The sequence below is a fragment of the Melanerpes formicivorus genome, unplaced genomic scaffold (assembly GCF_026170545.1).
Source record: "Melanerpes formicivorus ecotype bairdi unplaced genomic scaffold, bMelFor1.0.p_v2 SCAF_1, whole genome shotgun sequence".
Lineage (NCBI taxonomy): Eukaryota > Metazoa > Chordata > Aves > Piciformes > Picidae > Melanerpes > Melanerpes formicivorus.
The window spans coordinates 33657060-33673148 of NW_027142353.1; the positions used below are offsets into that span (position 1 = coordinate 33657060).

The 16089-nt window shown below is 48.4% G+C and overlaps 1 protein-coding gene across 5 annotated transcripts in view; it reads right to left on the reverse strand.

The window, feature by feature from the left end:
* The window catches only part of GUCY2F (guanylate cyclase 2F, retinal), a 91364-nt gene that overhangs the window by 51078 nt on the left and 24197 nt on the right, over positions 1-16089 (reverse strand). For all 5 annotated transcript variants that reach the window (XM_068139493.1, XM_068139520.1, XM_068139501.1 and 2 more), the window contains exons 6-10: positions 8787-8883; positions 7860-7994; positions 6262-6342; positions 3485-3661; positions 1625-1781 (exon numbers count right to left, since the gene is read on the reverse strand). In XM_068139493.1, the coding sequence (XP_067995594.1) occupies positions 1625-1781; positions 3485-3661; positions 6262-6342; positions 7860-7994; positions 8787-8883 (647 nt within the window). The remainder of the gene's footprint in view (positions 1-1624; positions 1782-3484; positions 3662-6261; positions 6343-7859; positions 7995-8786; positions 8884-16089) is intronic.

The window sequence follows — 16089 nt, forward strand, 5'->3', positions numbered from 1 at the left end:
AGTAAGAAGGGCTCCCCTCAGCCTCCTTTTCTCCAGACAAAATAAGCCCAGGTCCCCCAGCTGCTCCTCATAAAACCTGTCCTCCAGGCCCTAACCCCCATTGTGTTTTGACTCCTGTGTCACAGGATTTGATTCCCACACATTTCTGTTGTCACAGGATCAGAGAATCACAGAATGCCAGATGCTGGAAGGGACCAATTTGATCAATTAGTCCAACTGTCTCAGGTAGAGCAGTTGCCAGAAGACCTTCTCCCTTACAAAAATGATATATATTGCAGTAGCTGATACATTCCTTATTCCTGTTACTGGGAATGTTCTGTTACCAGGGTAACAATATCCTGGTTTGAAGAAGATTCATTTCTTGATGGGTCTAGGTATGTTTCACAACTGTGTCTTTCATTGCTTGATCTATAGGCTGATAAAGAACGATTGTACTTCAAACTGACGCAAACTGCTTTTACAGAAGGTACTTTAATCTATAATGAACTTGTGGTGGTTTGGCCCTAGCTGGGGGGCCAAATGCCTACCGAAGCCACTCTATCATTTCTCTTCTTAGATGGATAGAAAAGAGGGGGGAAATAGAACAAAAGCCATTAATAAGGTATAAGCAATTTAATAATGCTAAGCACACATGAAGAGGAAAGGCCACATGTGGAAGCAAAAGCAAAGAGAGAGTTTATTCTCTACTTCCCATCACCAGACAATCTTCTGTCCCAGAAAGCAGAGTTCTACACATAACAGTTGCTCAGGGGTGCAGACGCCATGGAGGAATCGAGGGAGGGTCTCCTCCTCCTCTACTCTGCCCTGGTGAGACTCCACCTGGAGTACTACTGTGTCCAGTTCTGGAGCCACTATCATAGGAAGGATTTGGATGTGCTGGAATGTGTCCAGAGAAGGGCCACAAGGATGATCAGAGGGCTGGAGCTCCTCTCCTTTGAGGACAGACTGAGGGAGTTCAGTTGGTAGTGCATAAGACCCTTAATGGGAAGGTTGTGAGTTCAAGCCTGCAGTGGGCAGTAGTGTCCTCCCTACTCATGAGGTCTGTGGTGACAGGTTGGACTCGATGATCTTTGAGGTCTCTTCCAATCTTAGTGATACTGAATACTGAATAATGAGTCTGGAGAAGAGAAGGCTCTGAGAAGACCTTATTGTGGCCTTCCAGTATCTGAAGGGAGGTTACAGGAAAGCTGAGAAGGGACTTTTTAGGGTGTCAGGGAGTGATAGGACTAGGGGGAAAGGAATAAAACTAGAAATGGGTAGCTTCAGATTGGGTGTTAGGAAGAAGTTCTTCCCCATGAAGGTGGTGAGACACCGGAACAGTTGCTCAAGGAGGTGGTAGAAGCCTCTTCCCTGGAGGTTTTTAAGGCTAGGCTGGATGTGGCTCTGGGCAACCTGATGTAGTGTGAGGTGCCCCTGCCCATGTCAGAAGGATTGGAACTAGCTGATCCTTGAGGTCCCTTCCAAACCTAACAATTCTATGATTCTATGATTCTGTGTTCAGGGAACCAGAAGTCATAAGACTGAGCCCCCAGATCCTTTATACAGTCATTGATCTGCAGTAGTATTAGGTCAATTACATCAGTGAAGACATGTTCCCCAAAATCTCTTTCCTTCTGGCACTTACCTTCTGGGGGTGGCTGAATGTATGGGCATTTCTGTGCCTCTAAGAGTTCATTATAACCATAGTCAGTGATCTTCAGCACGAACCGGCCATCCACGACGCAGTTACGGGACTTGAGACGTCCGTGGGCAAAATCTCGGTGGTGTAAATACCTAATTCCCTAGGAAACACAGAAAAGATTGAGGCTGCTCCTCAGGAATGATATTATCCATCTGCCATCAGAGACATCAAGCTAAACTGTCACCTGAGATTGCATCGGATACAACATCAACTCTGTGTCAAATGCAGTCATGATCAACCCATGAAACTATGGGGAAGTTCAGAAATGGATTTGGTTAGTTGCAGTCTAAAGTAATACTAGAAATGGCTGACAGCTTTAGGAACAATGAGATGTCTCCCTCTGTAGCCCTGGGACCACTGAACTCAGAACTTGTGCTTTTAGACATGAGGGGAGACCTCCTCACTGGAAGGAAGTTGCAGTGACAAGGGTGTGGGTGTCAGGGAATAAAACATGAAGTTGGATATCAGGAAAAATTTCTTTACTAACAGAGTGGTCGGACATTGGAACAGGCTGCCCAGGGAAGTGGTGGAGGTATTCAACCAATGTGTGGACATGGCACTTCAGGACACAGTTATAATGTCCACGGTGGTCTTAGGCTGACAGTTGGACTCAAAGAGATAAATGATCCTTTCCAACTGGATTCTGTGACTCTAAGAAGGTGGGCATGTGTGGTATCCCATGATTAGGCAATGGGAAACCACTAAGAGCTGAAGTCTCTGACCCAGCTCTCTCAATCATAGAAACATAGAATGGTCTGGGCTGGAAGGGACCTCCAAAGGTCATCCAGTCTGACCTCCCTGCAGTCAGCAGAGACATCCTCAACTACATCAGGTTGCACACAGCCTCATCAAGCCTCACCTTGAATATCTCCAGGGAAGGGACCTCAACCACCTCCCTAGGCAACCTGTGGCAGTGTTCCACTGTCCTCATAGTAAAGCACTTATTTCTAACATCCAATCTGAATCTGCTCTTCTCTAGTTTGAAGCCATTGCCCCTCATCGTGTCACTGCAGGTCTTTGTAAACAGTCTCTCTCCATCCTTCTTGCAGCCCCCTTCAGGTACTGGCAGGCTGCTATTAGGACTCCCTGGAGCCTTCTCTTCTCCAGGATGAACACCCCCAGCTCCCTCAACCTGTCCTCATAGCAGAGGTGCTCCAACCCCCTGATCATTTTCATGGCCCTCCTCTGGACATGTTCCATCAGGTCTATGTCCTTCCTATATTGAAGGCTCCAGACCTGCACACAGTACTCCAGGTGAGGTCTCCCCAGGGCAGAGTAAAATGGCAGAATCCCCTCTCTGGATCTGCTGGCAATGTATCTTTTGATGCAGCCCAGGATGTGATTTGCCTTCTGGGCTGCAAACTCACACTGTCTGCTCATGTCCTCAAGGAGGATCAGAAGGTGGACCATGGGTTTCAAGAAAGATTCTGGAAATCCACCCTTTATAGGCCACCTGTCCCATGTTGGTAGTTCACCTTTAGGGGGTGAAAACACAGGGGACATGATTGAAAGTGTGTGAACATTCTTCTAAAGTGTCCATGCATATAGCTGTCCTGTGACCAAGGGGTAGCTGTGGCTTGGTTCTATGCTGGATGCAATTACCCCCTGTAGGGCTTCTCCCAGCTGGGAACAAAAGAAGAGTAAGAGGTCTCCATTAAAGACCCTATATACTGCTACAGTCACACCCACACTGGTTTTTTTCCCCTCTGCATTACTGTAAAAGTTCCAATATCCTGGATGAAATATCCATGTCAATGTAGCAGTCACATGCAGGTCATGCCTCAGCAGGAGCAATGGATTTACTTTAATTAGATCCATCACGAGAGAGGACTTGAACATCCAATCCAGTTTCATATCTTCGCTTCTCAGCAGGTCCTCCAGGCTGCCTCGGGAGCAGTATTCTGTCACTATGGCAAAGATGCCACAGTCAGAGAAAAAGCCCAGGAACAGGTTCACATTCTCATGACGCAGATCTTTCATCTGAAACGAGACAGCGAATTACAGAGAGGCTGAAACCAGCCAAATATCTGCTCAGCAGCTGCTTTAAATCACAGAGTCACAGAATGGTAGGAGTTAGAAGGCACTTCTGGATGCCACCTTCTCCAGTCCCTCTACAGGTTCACCTAGGGCAGGTGGCACAGGATCACATCCAGACTAGTCCAGACAACCTTTTTGGGAAAGCTGTTCCAGTGCTCTGGCACCCTCAAAGGAAAACAGTTCTTGTGATTATGTGGAAGTTCCTGTGCTCTAGTTTGTGCCTGAAGCCTCTTGTCCTGTCACTGGGCACCACTGAAAAGACTCTGGCCCCATCCTTTTGGTTTGTACTCTATTAATAAGTATTAAGAAGATCTCCTCTCAGTCTGCTCTTCTCCAGGCTAAACAGCCCCAGATCTCTCAGCCTTTCCTTGTAAGAGAGATGCTCCAGTGCCCTCAGTATCTTTGTACACTCCACTGGACTCTCTCCAGTAGTTCTTTGTTTCTCTTGAACTGGATAGTCCAGAATTGGACTCAGCATAGCAGATGTGGCCTCCCTAGGGCAGAGTAAAGAGGGAAGAGAACCTCCCTTAACCTGCTGGTCACACTTATTAATGCATTTAAAGGTTTAGAAACTGAGGACTCACGAAGTTCAGCTATCTAGCCTATCACCAGGCATCACTGAAGATTTTCTGGCCCAATCCTCTTGACCTCTCCACCCCCTTAGCTACTGATCAGCATTGAGAAGATGCCCTCTCAGTTTGCTCTTCTCCAGGCTAAACAGACCCAAGTCTCTCAGACTTTCCTCATCAGAGAGGTGCTCCAGTGCCCTCAGCATCTTCATGGACTCCACTCAACTCTTTCCCTGTCTCTCTTGAACTGGGAAGATCAGAAATTAACACAATACTCCAGGTGTGACCTCGCTAGGGCTGAGTAGAAGGCAGGGAGAACCTCCCTACACTTACTGGTCACACTCTTCTTAATGCACCCCAGAATACCATTGGCCTTCTAGGCCATGCTGGCGCATGGTTAATTTGTTGCCCATAAGTTAACCATTAAATGATGGACAACTGATTGATACCATGTCAGGATAACTATATCATTAGATGTCCTTATCATTCACTAGGACAAATTGGTCTCACTGGCGTATATTTTGTTCAGCATATCTTCTTCCAGCTCTGCTCTGCTCTGCTCTGGAAAGCAATACCATGCCTGGAGGATCCAAAGTAATCCATCAATGGTACCTTTGGAGTCTTGCCCTGCAAGGTTTGTTATATTTATAAGCATAAAAATGCCACTCTGATGTTAGCAGGAGCTGCCAACACCTAATGGCCTTAGATTTGGAAAATCAATGTGTTTGCTTGTCATTTGCTAGTAATAATAGAACTGGAGACTGAAAGTGAGCTTCTAAGAGGTATCTTAGTTGGAGACACAAAGCAAATCCCACAGAAACACACAACCGTGCCTCGAGGATCACCTAGTTCCAAACCCCCTGCCATGGCCAGGGACACCTCAAACTAGATCAAGTTGCTCAGAGCCACATCCATCCTGGCCTTAAAAACCTCCAGGGATGAGGCTTCCACTACCTCCCTGGGCAACCGGTTTCAGTGTCTCACCACGCTCATGGGGAAGAACTTCTTCCTAACATCCAATCTGAATCTACCCATTTCTATTTTTTTCCATTCCCCCCAGTTCTATCACTTCCTGACACCTTAGAAGTCCCTCCCCAGCCTTCCTGTATCCCTCTTAAGATACTGGAAGGCCACAATGAGGTCTCTTTGGAGCCTTCTCTTCTCCAGACTGAACAGCCTCAACTCCCTCAGCCTGTCCTCAAAGGAGAGGAGCTCCAGCCCTCTGATCACCCTCCTGGCCCTTCTCTGGACACCTTCCAGCACCTCCAGATCCTTCCTGTAATAGTGACTCCAGAAATGGATGCAGTCCTTCAGGTAGGGATCTCACCAGAGCAAAGTAGAGGGGGAGAATCACCTCCCTCTACCTGCTGGCTATGCTTCTCTTGATGCAGCCCAGGAGCTGATTGGCTTTCAGGGCTGCAAGTGCACACTGCTGGCTCCTGTTGAGCTTCTCATCCACCAGAACCCCCAAATCCTTTTCTTCAGGCCTGCTTCCATTCCAGTGTTCCACCTCCCTCACAGTGAAGAATTTCTTCCTAATGTCCAATCTAAATCTCCCCTGATGTAATTTAAGACCATTAATACTTGTCATATTGCTACCTGCCCTTATAAACAGACACTCCTCGGCTCTCTTGTAGGGCCCCTTCAGGTACTGGAAGATAAAAGCAGTCTGATTTTGCCAACAAGGTCACTTAGAGGAGTCATTGTACATTCAGCTTTGAAATGGCACATGCAGGCTGGGTTTTTGCAAGCTGCTGGATGACTGACATGGGTCATTGATAAGTTTGTCAGATGCAATCATTCATGGTCCATTCCACCAGATTTCACTAGGCAAGTCTCATTGACAGCCATGAGATGTGATTCATTGGATAAACAGGAGACAAGGAGAATGAAAACATCCTGCAGTCATAAAAGGCCCCCTGAGCACCCTTCCCTCTTCCCTCCACATGCCTCATCACCCCTTGTGCCTCCTACCTTCCTCAAGATGCTGGTGGAGCTTTGCCTTAGCTCATGGACTGCTCCTGCCTCAAATTTCTTCAGCCATACGCAGTCTCCCTGTCCACAACAGAGGTGGGTGAATGATAGAGCAAGGTTCTGAGCAACAGGGGATATTGGGACCCAGGTCTGAACTCCAGATCCTTGACTTTTGGGTAAGGAACTTTTTAGGGTGTCAAGTAGCGATAGGACTAGGGGGAATGGAGCAAAACTAGAAATGGGTAGATTCAGATGGGATATTAGGAAGAAGTTCTTCACCATTGTGGTAGTTTTAGGTTATGCCTTTAAAAATAAGCTGCACACCACAACCATGAGAGTGGTGAGACATGGAGGTGGTGGAAGCCTCATCCCTGGAATTTTTTAAGGCCAGGCTGGATGTGGCTCTGAGCAACCTGATGTAGTGTGAGGTGTCCCTGCCCATGGCAGGGGGGTTGGAACTGGATGATCCTTGAGGCCCCTTCCAACCCTGTCAATTCTATGACATTGAAAATGACTGGGGATTTTCAGTGTTTTGGGCAGTAGATTCTCTCCATATTGCACCCCAATAAGAAAACCAACAGAAAAAAAAAAAAAAAGTAAAAAAAAAAAGTGGGGTTAGGTAGGACCTTCACCTGGATCAGAACAGTACCTGGAAGTTGTATTAGTACAACTTTGATTAAAAAGGCATTAATAACTAAGTTTAGTTTCTTCCTTTTTCAGGCAAAAAAGTGTCTTGGCATTTTACAAAACAAAACAAAAGACAAAAAGTAATTTATCATTGGGATGTGCTGCCCAGAGAGGTGGTGGAGTCACCATCCCTAGAGATGTTAAAAAAAAGGATTGGATGTGGCACTTGGAGCCGTGGTTTAGTTGTCAGGAGGTGTTAGGTGTTAGGTAATAGGTTGGACTTGATGATCTGTGAGGTCTTTTCCAACCTGGTTCATTCTGTATTTTCTATGATTCTGTAAACTGTGTTTTTAGGAAGGAACTGATGGATGGGATGAGTTTTTTTGGTCATTGCTTCCCTTCAAACTCCACAAGGTCCTATTGGCACAATGTGGAATTTGACAGCTTTTTCTCTGTCTTGCAAGAAAGGTCCTTGTTGCAGGAAAGGTCCTACAGATTGTCCTGTAAGAGAGGTTCTTCATGATGCCTTTAGGTGAAGACATCTCTAACAGAGATCAGATCTAGTAATGCTGAATGTGGATGTCTAACACCACCATCTCACATGACTCCAAGTGTCAGGGTGAGGGCTGAAGTAGTAAGTCCATAGCATCATAGAATCAGTCTGATTGCAAGAGACCTTCAAGATCAAGTCCAACCAAGCCAATACTGCTAGGTCACCACTAAACTATGTTTCTCAGCACCACAATGGCTTTTAAATCCCTCCAGGGATGGGGACTCCATCACTTCCCTGGACAGCTTGTTCAGGGCTTGGCAACCCTTTCTCTATGCTTGGGAACTTACTTTCACCCTTAGGGTCCATCAGCAATATTCTCATCCTGGGACCTACAGTACAGCAGTCTAAGTCTTTCCTTGCTTAAGCAGCTCAGTGAACAGAAGGGGTGGGAGAAGGCTGCATGAGGGTCCTGACCTACCTCACACAAAGCCACATTGGAGGTCTCAAGGGTGGCAGCTGCACTTTTTGAGGAAGAAGAGCGGGTTACAGACTTCAGGCTTCTGCCATCAGCTGCCACGCTGTTTGCGTCAGTCAGACTGTCCAAGGTCAGCCTCTGAGGGGGAAAGCAAAGCAGGTGCAAGACAGTTACCACCTATGGATGGCGGTAACTCAAGCTCTGCCTCGGGTCAAACATTTCGCCTGTAGTAGAAACCTCCCAAAACTCCATCTTACCTCTCTGAAAACCTCTAAGGGGCTCATGAAGTCCACCTTGTTCAGTGCCTTGAAACACAACTGCAAGATTTGAGGTGATGGAAATGCCGTGGAGTGGAGACACCAGAGGAGACATGGCTTTCAAAGCAAGGCACAGGGAAGTGTCTCCTCTGGCAGATGCAAGAAGCCTGGACTGTGCTGATAACCTTGGCAAAGGGATTGGCCCACAGCAGTTGATACTGTTGGCATGGCCCTGGGCATTTCTCAGGCCTATGTCAAGTAATACTCCCTCAGCACCTCTCCAGCATGAGCAGGAGCCAGTAGAGGCCAGGTACGGTTCCCAGTAGGTAGTTTGGCTGCAGATACCTTATTTTAGAGGGCAAGAAGGTTTAGCTATATTGACATGAAGTATGCTACACCACCCAGCCTCAAGAACAAAGACTAAGCCCTGTCTATCAGAATAAGAACAACCAAATGAACTATTTTATAGCATCATAACCTCTCTGACACTGAATGGGCACCTGAGCCAAGACTCAAAAACACTTGGCATGGAGGAAATCTTCTGATATGCAGGGGAAGATGAGGCATGGAGAAGCAAATGACCTTCCCAGAATATCATGCAAATGAAAATATCCTACAGCAAACCTCTCTTTGAATGTCCCACCAGATTACTTTCATGAATTGAAGGACTGACCTTTTTACGTAGCTCTGGGTTGATGAAGATGAGGTCCTCCAAGGTTAGTATGATCTTGTTAGGTCCCCTGAAGAGCTGGCTGTTCAAGATGTTATGCCTGGGAGATTTGGAGAGCCACAGTTATCATTTTTAGGTATGCAACCAGTGTACCCCACCTTTAAGTCCCCCCACATATGGCTTCCCTGCACTGGAGAGGAGAAGGCTCTGAGGAGACCTTATTGTGGCCTTCCAGTATCTGAAGGGGGCCTACAAGAAAGCTGGGGAGGGACTTTTTAGGATGTGGAGTAGTGACAGGACTAGGGGGAATGGAACAAAACTAGAAATGGGTAGATTCAGACTGGATATTAAGAAGTTCTTCACCATAAGGGTGATGAGACACTGGGAAAAGTTGCCCAAGGAGGTGGTGGAGGTTTTTGAGGCCAGGCTGGATGGGATTCTGAGCAATTCTGATCTAGTGTGAGATGTCCCTGGCCATGGCAGGGTAGTTGGAACTACACGATCCTTGAGGTCCCTGACAATTGTATGATTCTATCAGGAAAGCGCAACATGTGGTGAGGCAGCAGGGATGGACATGGGTGAAAGAAGTAGACAAAACATGATGTCCTGACTTGGACTGAAATCTCCTGAGTCAAACAGCAAGGATTATCCAAACCAAAGACAACAAAAGCTGCAATTATCAAAATTTCACAGCATGAACAGACATTATAGAACCATGGAATCATAGAAATAGTTGAGCTGGAAGAGACTTCAGTACAAAAAGGACATTGAGCTGCTGAAGCATGTCCAGATAAAAGCAACAAAGCTGAGGTCTTCTCAGGAGCAGCTGAGGGAAATGGGGTTGTTTAACCTGGAGAAAAGTAGGCTGAGGGGAGACCTTCATGGTTTCTACAACTACCTTAAAGGAGGTTGTAATGGGGTGGTCTCTTAGAATCATAGAATCAATAAGGTTGAAAGAGACCTCAAAGATTGTCAAGTCCAACCTGTCACCACAGACCTCATGACTACTAAACCATGGCACCAAGTGCCACATCCAATCCCCTCTTGAATACCTCAAGGGATGGTGACTCCACCACCTCCCTGGGCAGCACATTTCAAGGGCGCATGACTCTCTCAGTGAAGAACTTTCTCCTCACCTTGAGCCTAAACTTCCCCTGGCACAGCTTGAGACTGTGTCCTCTTGTTCTGGTACTGGCTGCCTGGGAGAAGAGACCAACCCCCTCCTGGCTATAACCACCCTTCAGGTAGTTGTAGAGGGCAATGAGGTTACCCCTGAGCCTCCTCTTCTCCAGGCTAAACAATCCCAGCTCCCTCAGCCTCTCCTCACAGGGCTGTGTTCAAGGCCTCTCCCCAGCCTCGTTGTCCTTCTCTGGACACATTCAAGTATCTCGATGTCCTTCTTAAACTGAGGGACCCAGAACTGCACACAGGACTCAAGGTGTGGCCTAACCAGTGCTGAGTACAGGGGCACAATGACTTCCTTGCTCCTGCTGGCCACACTATTCTTGATGCAGGCCAGGATGCCATTGGCCTTCTTGGCCACCTGGGCACACTGCTGGCTCACGTTCAGCCTGCTGTCAATCAGTACCCCCAGGTCCTTTTTTTCCTGGCTGTTCTCCAGCCACTCTGACCCCAGCCTTTCTTAGGGTCTGGAACAGAACCATGGGTAAATTATAAAAGCTCCCCAGAACACAATCACCATCAAAATGTGCTGGCTGGCTCTCTATATTGTAGCTTGATGCAACATGAAGTGCACGGTGAGCTGAGGTCCCATCCCTGGATATATTCAAAGCCAGGCTAAGCAGGGCTCTGGGCATCCTGATCTAGTAGAGGATGTCCGTGTCCCATCCCCAGGGGGTTTGGTCTAGATGACCTTTGGAGGTCACTTCCAACCTAAGTCATTCTGTGATTCTACTCCTCCTTGTAATGACTGCATGCTCCTACAGAGGGAAAAGATACAGGGGGATGAGAAGTTTGGCAGCATGGAGTGTTGCATGCAGTAATGCTGAACCACTGCTATTCCTCTTGCTCAGGAATAATTAGATCAAGTCGATGACTGTGCTGATTCAGATCTACTTCTTCCAGGACCTGAGCCAGATGGGATGTCTATCATGCACTGTGTAATGCAGGACAAATGTGCTTCTGGCATCTCCACAGGATGCTGCTGCCTGTTTTTGCAAGGAATGACTCTCTGCAGTCCTTGCTAGGCTACCTGATTTGCAGAATTGCCACAGGCAAGAGAGAAAAATCAGTTATCTGACCAGCAAAGACACTACCTGTGGCTTGACTGCAACCCCCTATTTGCCCAACTGCAATAGGATAGGATAGGATAGGATAGGATAGGATAGGATAGGATAGGATAGGATAGGATAGGATAGGATAGGATAGGATAGGATAGGATAGGATAGGATGGGATAGGATAGGATAGGATAGGATAGACCAGGTTGGAAGAGACCTTCAAGATCATTGTGTCCAACCTATCATCCAACACCACCTAATCAACTCAACCACGCAATCAAGTACCCTATCAAGTCTCCTCCTGAACACCTCCAGTGATGGTGACTCCAACACCTCCCTGGGCAGCCCATTCCAATGGGCAATCACTCTCTCTGTGTAGAACTTCTTCCTAACACCCAGCCTAAACCTCCCCTGGTGCAGCCTGAGGCTGTGTCCTCTTAATAATAATAATAAACCAGGTTGGAAGAGACCTTCAAGATCATCGCGTCCAACCCATCAACCAATCCAACCCACCTTAACAACTAAACCATAGCACCAAGCACCCCATCAAGTCTCCTCCTGAACACCTCCAGTGATGGTGACTCCACCACCTCCCTGGGCAGCCCATTCCAATGGGCATTCACTATCTCTGTGTAGAACTTCCTCCTGACCTCCAGCCTAAACCTCCCCTGGTGCAGCCTGAAACTGTGTCCTCTTGTTCTGGTACTGGCTGCCTGGGAGAAGAGACCAACCTTCACCTGTCCACAACTTCCCTTCAGGTAGTTGTAGAGAACAATAAGGTCACCCCTGAGTCTCCTCCTCTCCAGGCTAAGCAACCGCAGCTCCCTCAGTCTCTCCTCACAGGGCTTGTGTCCCAAACCCCTCCCCAGCTTTGTTGCCCTTCTCTGGACACATTCCAGCAAGTCAACCTCCTTCCTAAACTGAGGGGCCCAGAACTGGACACAGTACTCGAGGTGTGGCCTAACCAGTGCAGTGTACAGGGGGAGAATGACCTCCCTGATCCTGGTGGCCACACTGTTCCTGATGCAGGCCAGGATGCCATTGGCCCTCTTGGTTGCCTGGGCACACTGAAGGCTCATGCTCAGCCTACCATCGACCAGCACCCCTAGGTCCCTCTCTGCCTGGCTTCTCTCCAGCTACTCTGACCCTAGCCTGTAGCACTGCATGGGGTTGTTGTGGCCAATGTGCAGAACCCAGCACTTGGATGTGTTCAATCTCATGCCCTTGGACTCTGCCCATCTGTCCAGCCTGTCAAGGTCCCTCTGCAGAGCCTCTCTAACCCTCCAGCAGATCAACTCCTGTCCCCAGCTTGGTGTCGTCAGCAAATTTACTGATGATGGACTCAAGGCCCTCATCCAGGTCATCATAAATAAAGATATTAAAGAGCACAGGGCCCAGCACTGATCCTTGGGGCACACCACTAGTGACTGGCTGCTAGCTGGATGTGGCACCATTCACCACCACTCCCTGGGCTCGGCCCTCTAGCCAGTTCCCAACCCATCGCAGTGTGCTCCCTTCCAAGCCATGGGCTGACAGCTTGGCCAGGAGTTTGCTGTGGGGGACGGTGTCAAAGGCCTTGCTGAAGTCCAGGTAGACCACATCCACAGCCTGCCCCACATCCACCAGGCAGTCACCTGATCATAGAAGGAGATCAGGTTGGTCAGGCAGGAACTACCCTTCCTAAATCCATGTTGACTGGGCCTGACCCCTTGGCCATCCTGTAAGTGTTGTGTTATTGCACTCAGGATGACCTGTTCCATGATCTTGCCTGGCACTGAGGTCAGGCTGACAGGCCTGCAATTCCCTGGCTCATCCAACCAGCCCTTCTTGTGGATGGGCACCACGTTGGCCAGCTTCCAGTCCTCTGGGACCTCTCCAGTGAGCCAGGACTGCTGAAAAATTATGGAGAGTGGCTTGGCCATCTCATCTGCCAGCCCTCTCAGCACCCTAGGATGGATCCCGTCTGGTCCCATGGACTTGTGGGGATCCAAGTGGCTGAAGAAAGCTCCAACTATCTGCTCCTGGAACATAGGGAAAACTGTGCAGCTCCCTGGCTCCTTCTGCCAGCTCTGCAGGCCAGCTCTCTGGAGGACATTCTGTCCTGCTAGTAAAAACTGAGGCAAAGAAGGTGTTAAGTAACTCTGCCTTTTCCTCATCCTTTGTTACAACGTTCCCCTCCATGTCCACCAAGGAGTGGAGGTTGTCTCTGCCCTTCCTCTTGCTATTAATGTATTTATAGAAGGACTTTTTGTTGTCCTTCACAGCAGAGGCCAGTCTAAGCTCCAAGTGTGCTTTTGCCTCCCGGATTTTCTTCCTACACTATCTAGCAACATTTTTAAACATTCTGTGGATTGCCTCACCTTTCTTCCAAAGATGATACACCCTCTTTTTTCCCCTTAATTCTTTTACAAGCTCATTGCCCATCCAGGCTGGCCATCTGCCCCGGCGGCTCATCTTCCGGCACATTGGCACGGCCTGTCCCTGAGCCTTCAACAATTCTTCCTTGAAGTAGGTCCAGCTCTCCTGGACCCCTTTGTTTTTAAGGGCTTTATCCCAAGGAACCCTCTGAATTAGTTCCTTGAGTAACCCAAAGTCTGCCCTCCGGAAGTCCAGAGTGGAGGTCTTCTTGCTGCCCCTCTTAGCTTGACCAAATAATGAGAATTCAATTATCTCGTGGTCACTGGACCCCAAACACCCTCCGACCACCACATCTCCCACCAGCCCTTCCCTGTTGGTGAAGAGGAGGTCAAGCATAGCCTTACCCCTGGTAGGCTCACGTAGCACGTGGGAATAAGAAGCTGTCCTCCATGCACTCTAAGAACCTCCTAGACTGTCTCCTCTCTGCTGTGTTGAGATCCCAGCAGATGTCAGGCAGGTTGAATTCGCCCATGAGAACAAGGTCAGGTGATCTTGAGACAACCTTAAGCTGCCTATAGAATGACTCATCAACATCTTCCTCCTGGTTGGGTGGTCTATAGCAGACTCCAACCAGGATGTCTCCCTGCAGGTCTTCCCTCTAATTCTTACCCACAAGCACTCAAGCCGATCATCCCTAGTCTCCATCTCAATGGCATCTAGTGCCTCCCTCCATCCCTTCTTCCTTGCCTGTCTCTCCTGAAGAGCCTGTAGTCATCAATTGCAGTGCTCCAGTCATGTGAGTCATCCCACCACGTCTCTGTGATGGCAACTACATCATAACTTTCCTGCTGCAACAAGGCTTCCAGCTCCTGTTGTTTGCTACCCATACTTCGCGCATTAGTGTACATGCACTGCAGCTGGGCTGCTGGTTTCACCTCTGACTCTATCTTATCACCCCCAGACTCCTGCCTGAGGGGACTAGTTTCAGCCCCTTCCCCCTTCGAAACTTACTTCCCTTCAAAATTCTTGTTCTGGTGCTGGTTGCCTGGGAGAAGAGACCAACCTCTGCCTGTCTACAACCTCCCTTAAGGTAGTTGTAGAGAGCAATAAGGTCATCCCTGAGTCTCCTCTTCTCCAGGCTGAGCAATCCCAGCTCCCTCAACCTCTCCTCATAGGGCTTGTGTTCCAAACCCCTCACCAACTTTGTTGCACTTCACTGGACACCTTTCAGCAAGTCAACCTCCTTCCCAAACTGAGGGGCCCAGAACTGGACACAATACTCAAGGTGTGGCCTAACCAGTACAGTGTACAGAGACAGAATGACCTCTCTGCTCCTGCTGGCCACAGTATTCCTGATACAGGCCGGGATGCTATTGGCCCTCTTGGCCACCTGGGCACACTGAAGGCTCATGTTCAGCCTACCATCAACCAGCACCCCTAAGTCCCTCTCTGCCTGGCCGCTCTCCAGCCACTCTGACCCCAGCCTGTAGCACTGCATGGGGTTGCTGTGGCCAATGTGCAGAACCTGGCACTTGGATGTGTTCAATCTCCTGCCTTTGGACTCTGCCCATCTGTCCAGCCTGTCGAGGTCCCTCTGCAGAGCCTCTCTACCCTCCAGCAGATCAACTCCTGTCCCCAGCTTGGTGTCGTCAGCAAATTTACTGATGATGGACTCAAGGCCCTCATCCAGATCATCAATCAATATGCAAGGCAGAGGAGACCCCAGCAAGAAATTAAATGGTGCAATGTCAAGGACTGCATGTTTACAGAATCATAGAATAGTTTGGGCTGGAAGGGATCTTTAATGGTCATGTAGTCCAGCATCTCTGCAGTGAGCAGGGATAACTGCAACTAGATCAAGTTAATCAGATCAGGTTACTCAGAACCTGACCTTCAATGTCTCCAGGGATGGGACATCTATAACATCTCTGGGCAACCTCAGCCAGTGTTTCACCCCTCTCATTGTAAAATATTTCTTCTTTAGATTTGGTGTGCATCTCCCCTCTTCTAGTTTATAGCCATCACTCCTTGTCCTGTAACAACAGGCCCTTATAAGAATTCTCTCCCCAACTATTTTACAGACCCTCTTTAAATACTGAAAGGCCACAAGAAGGTTCTTCCCAGAGCCTTCTATACTTCAGCCTGTCATCACAGCAGAGGGTTTCCAGCCCTCCCATTATTACTGTGGCTTACTCTGAACCTGATCCAACAGGTCCATGTCTCTCCTGTGTTGAGGATTCCCCACACACCAGGTCCACACTCTGCTTGAATACCCCCAGGGGTGATGACTCCACCACTTCCATGGTCAGACCATTCCAATGTTTGATAACCCTTTCAGGGAAGAAGTATTTCCTAATATCTAGCCTAAACCTTCCCTTGATGTTGTACATCTGCTTTAGGGGACCCTGCTTTAGCAGAGGGGTTGGACTAGATGATCCCCAGAAATTCCTTCCATCCCCTACCATTCAGCACTAAACCATGTCCCTAGGCACCAGGTCCACACTGCTTGAACACCCCCAGGCACGGTGACTCCACCATTGCCCTGGGCAGATCATTCCAATGTCCACTACAATTTCAACTGCATTTTAGAAGAGCATGGCTAATTTTGTGGAGTTCAGAAGGAGGGGTGATCACCTGTGATGGTGTTTTATAATCTAATTGGAGGCTACAAAGGGCTAATGGAGGTTTCTTAAGATGCTGAGGGTCCTGG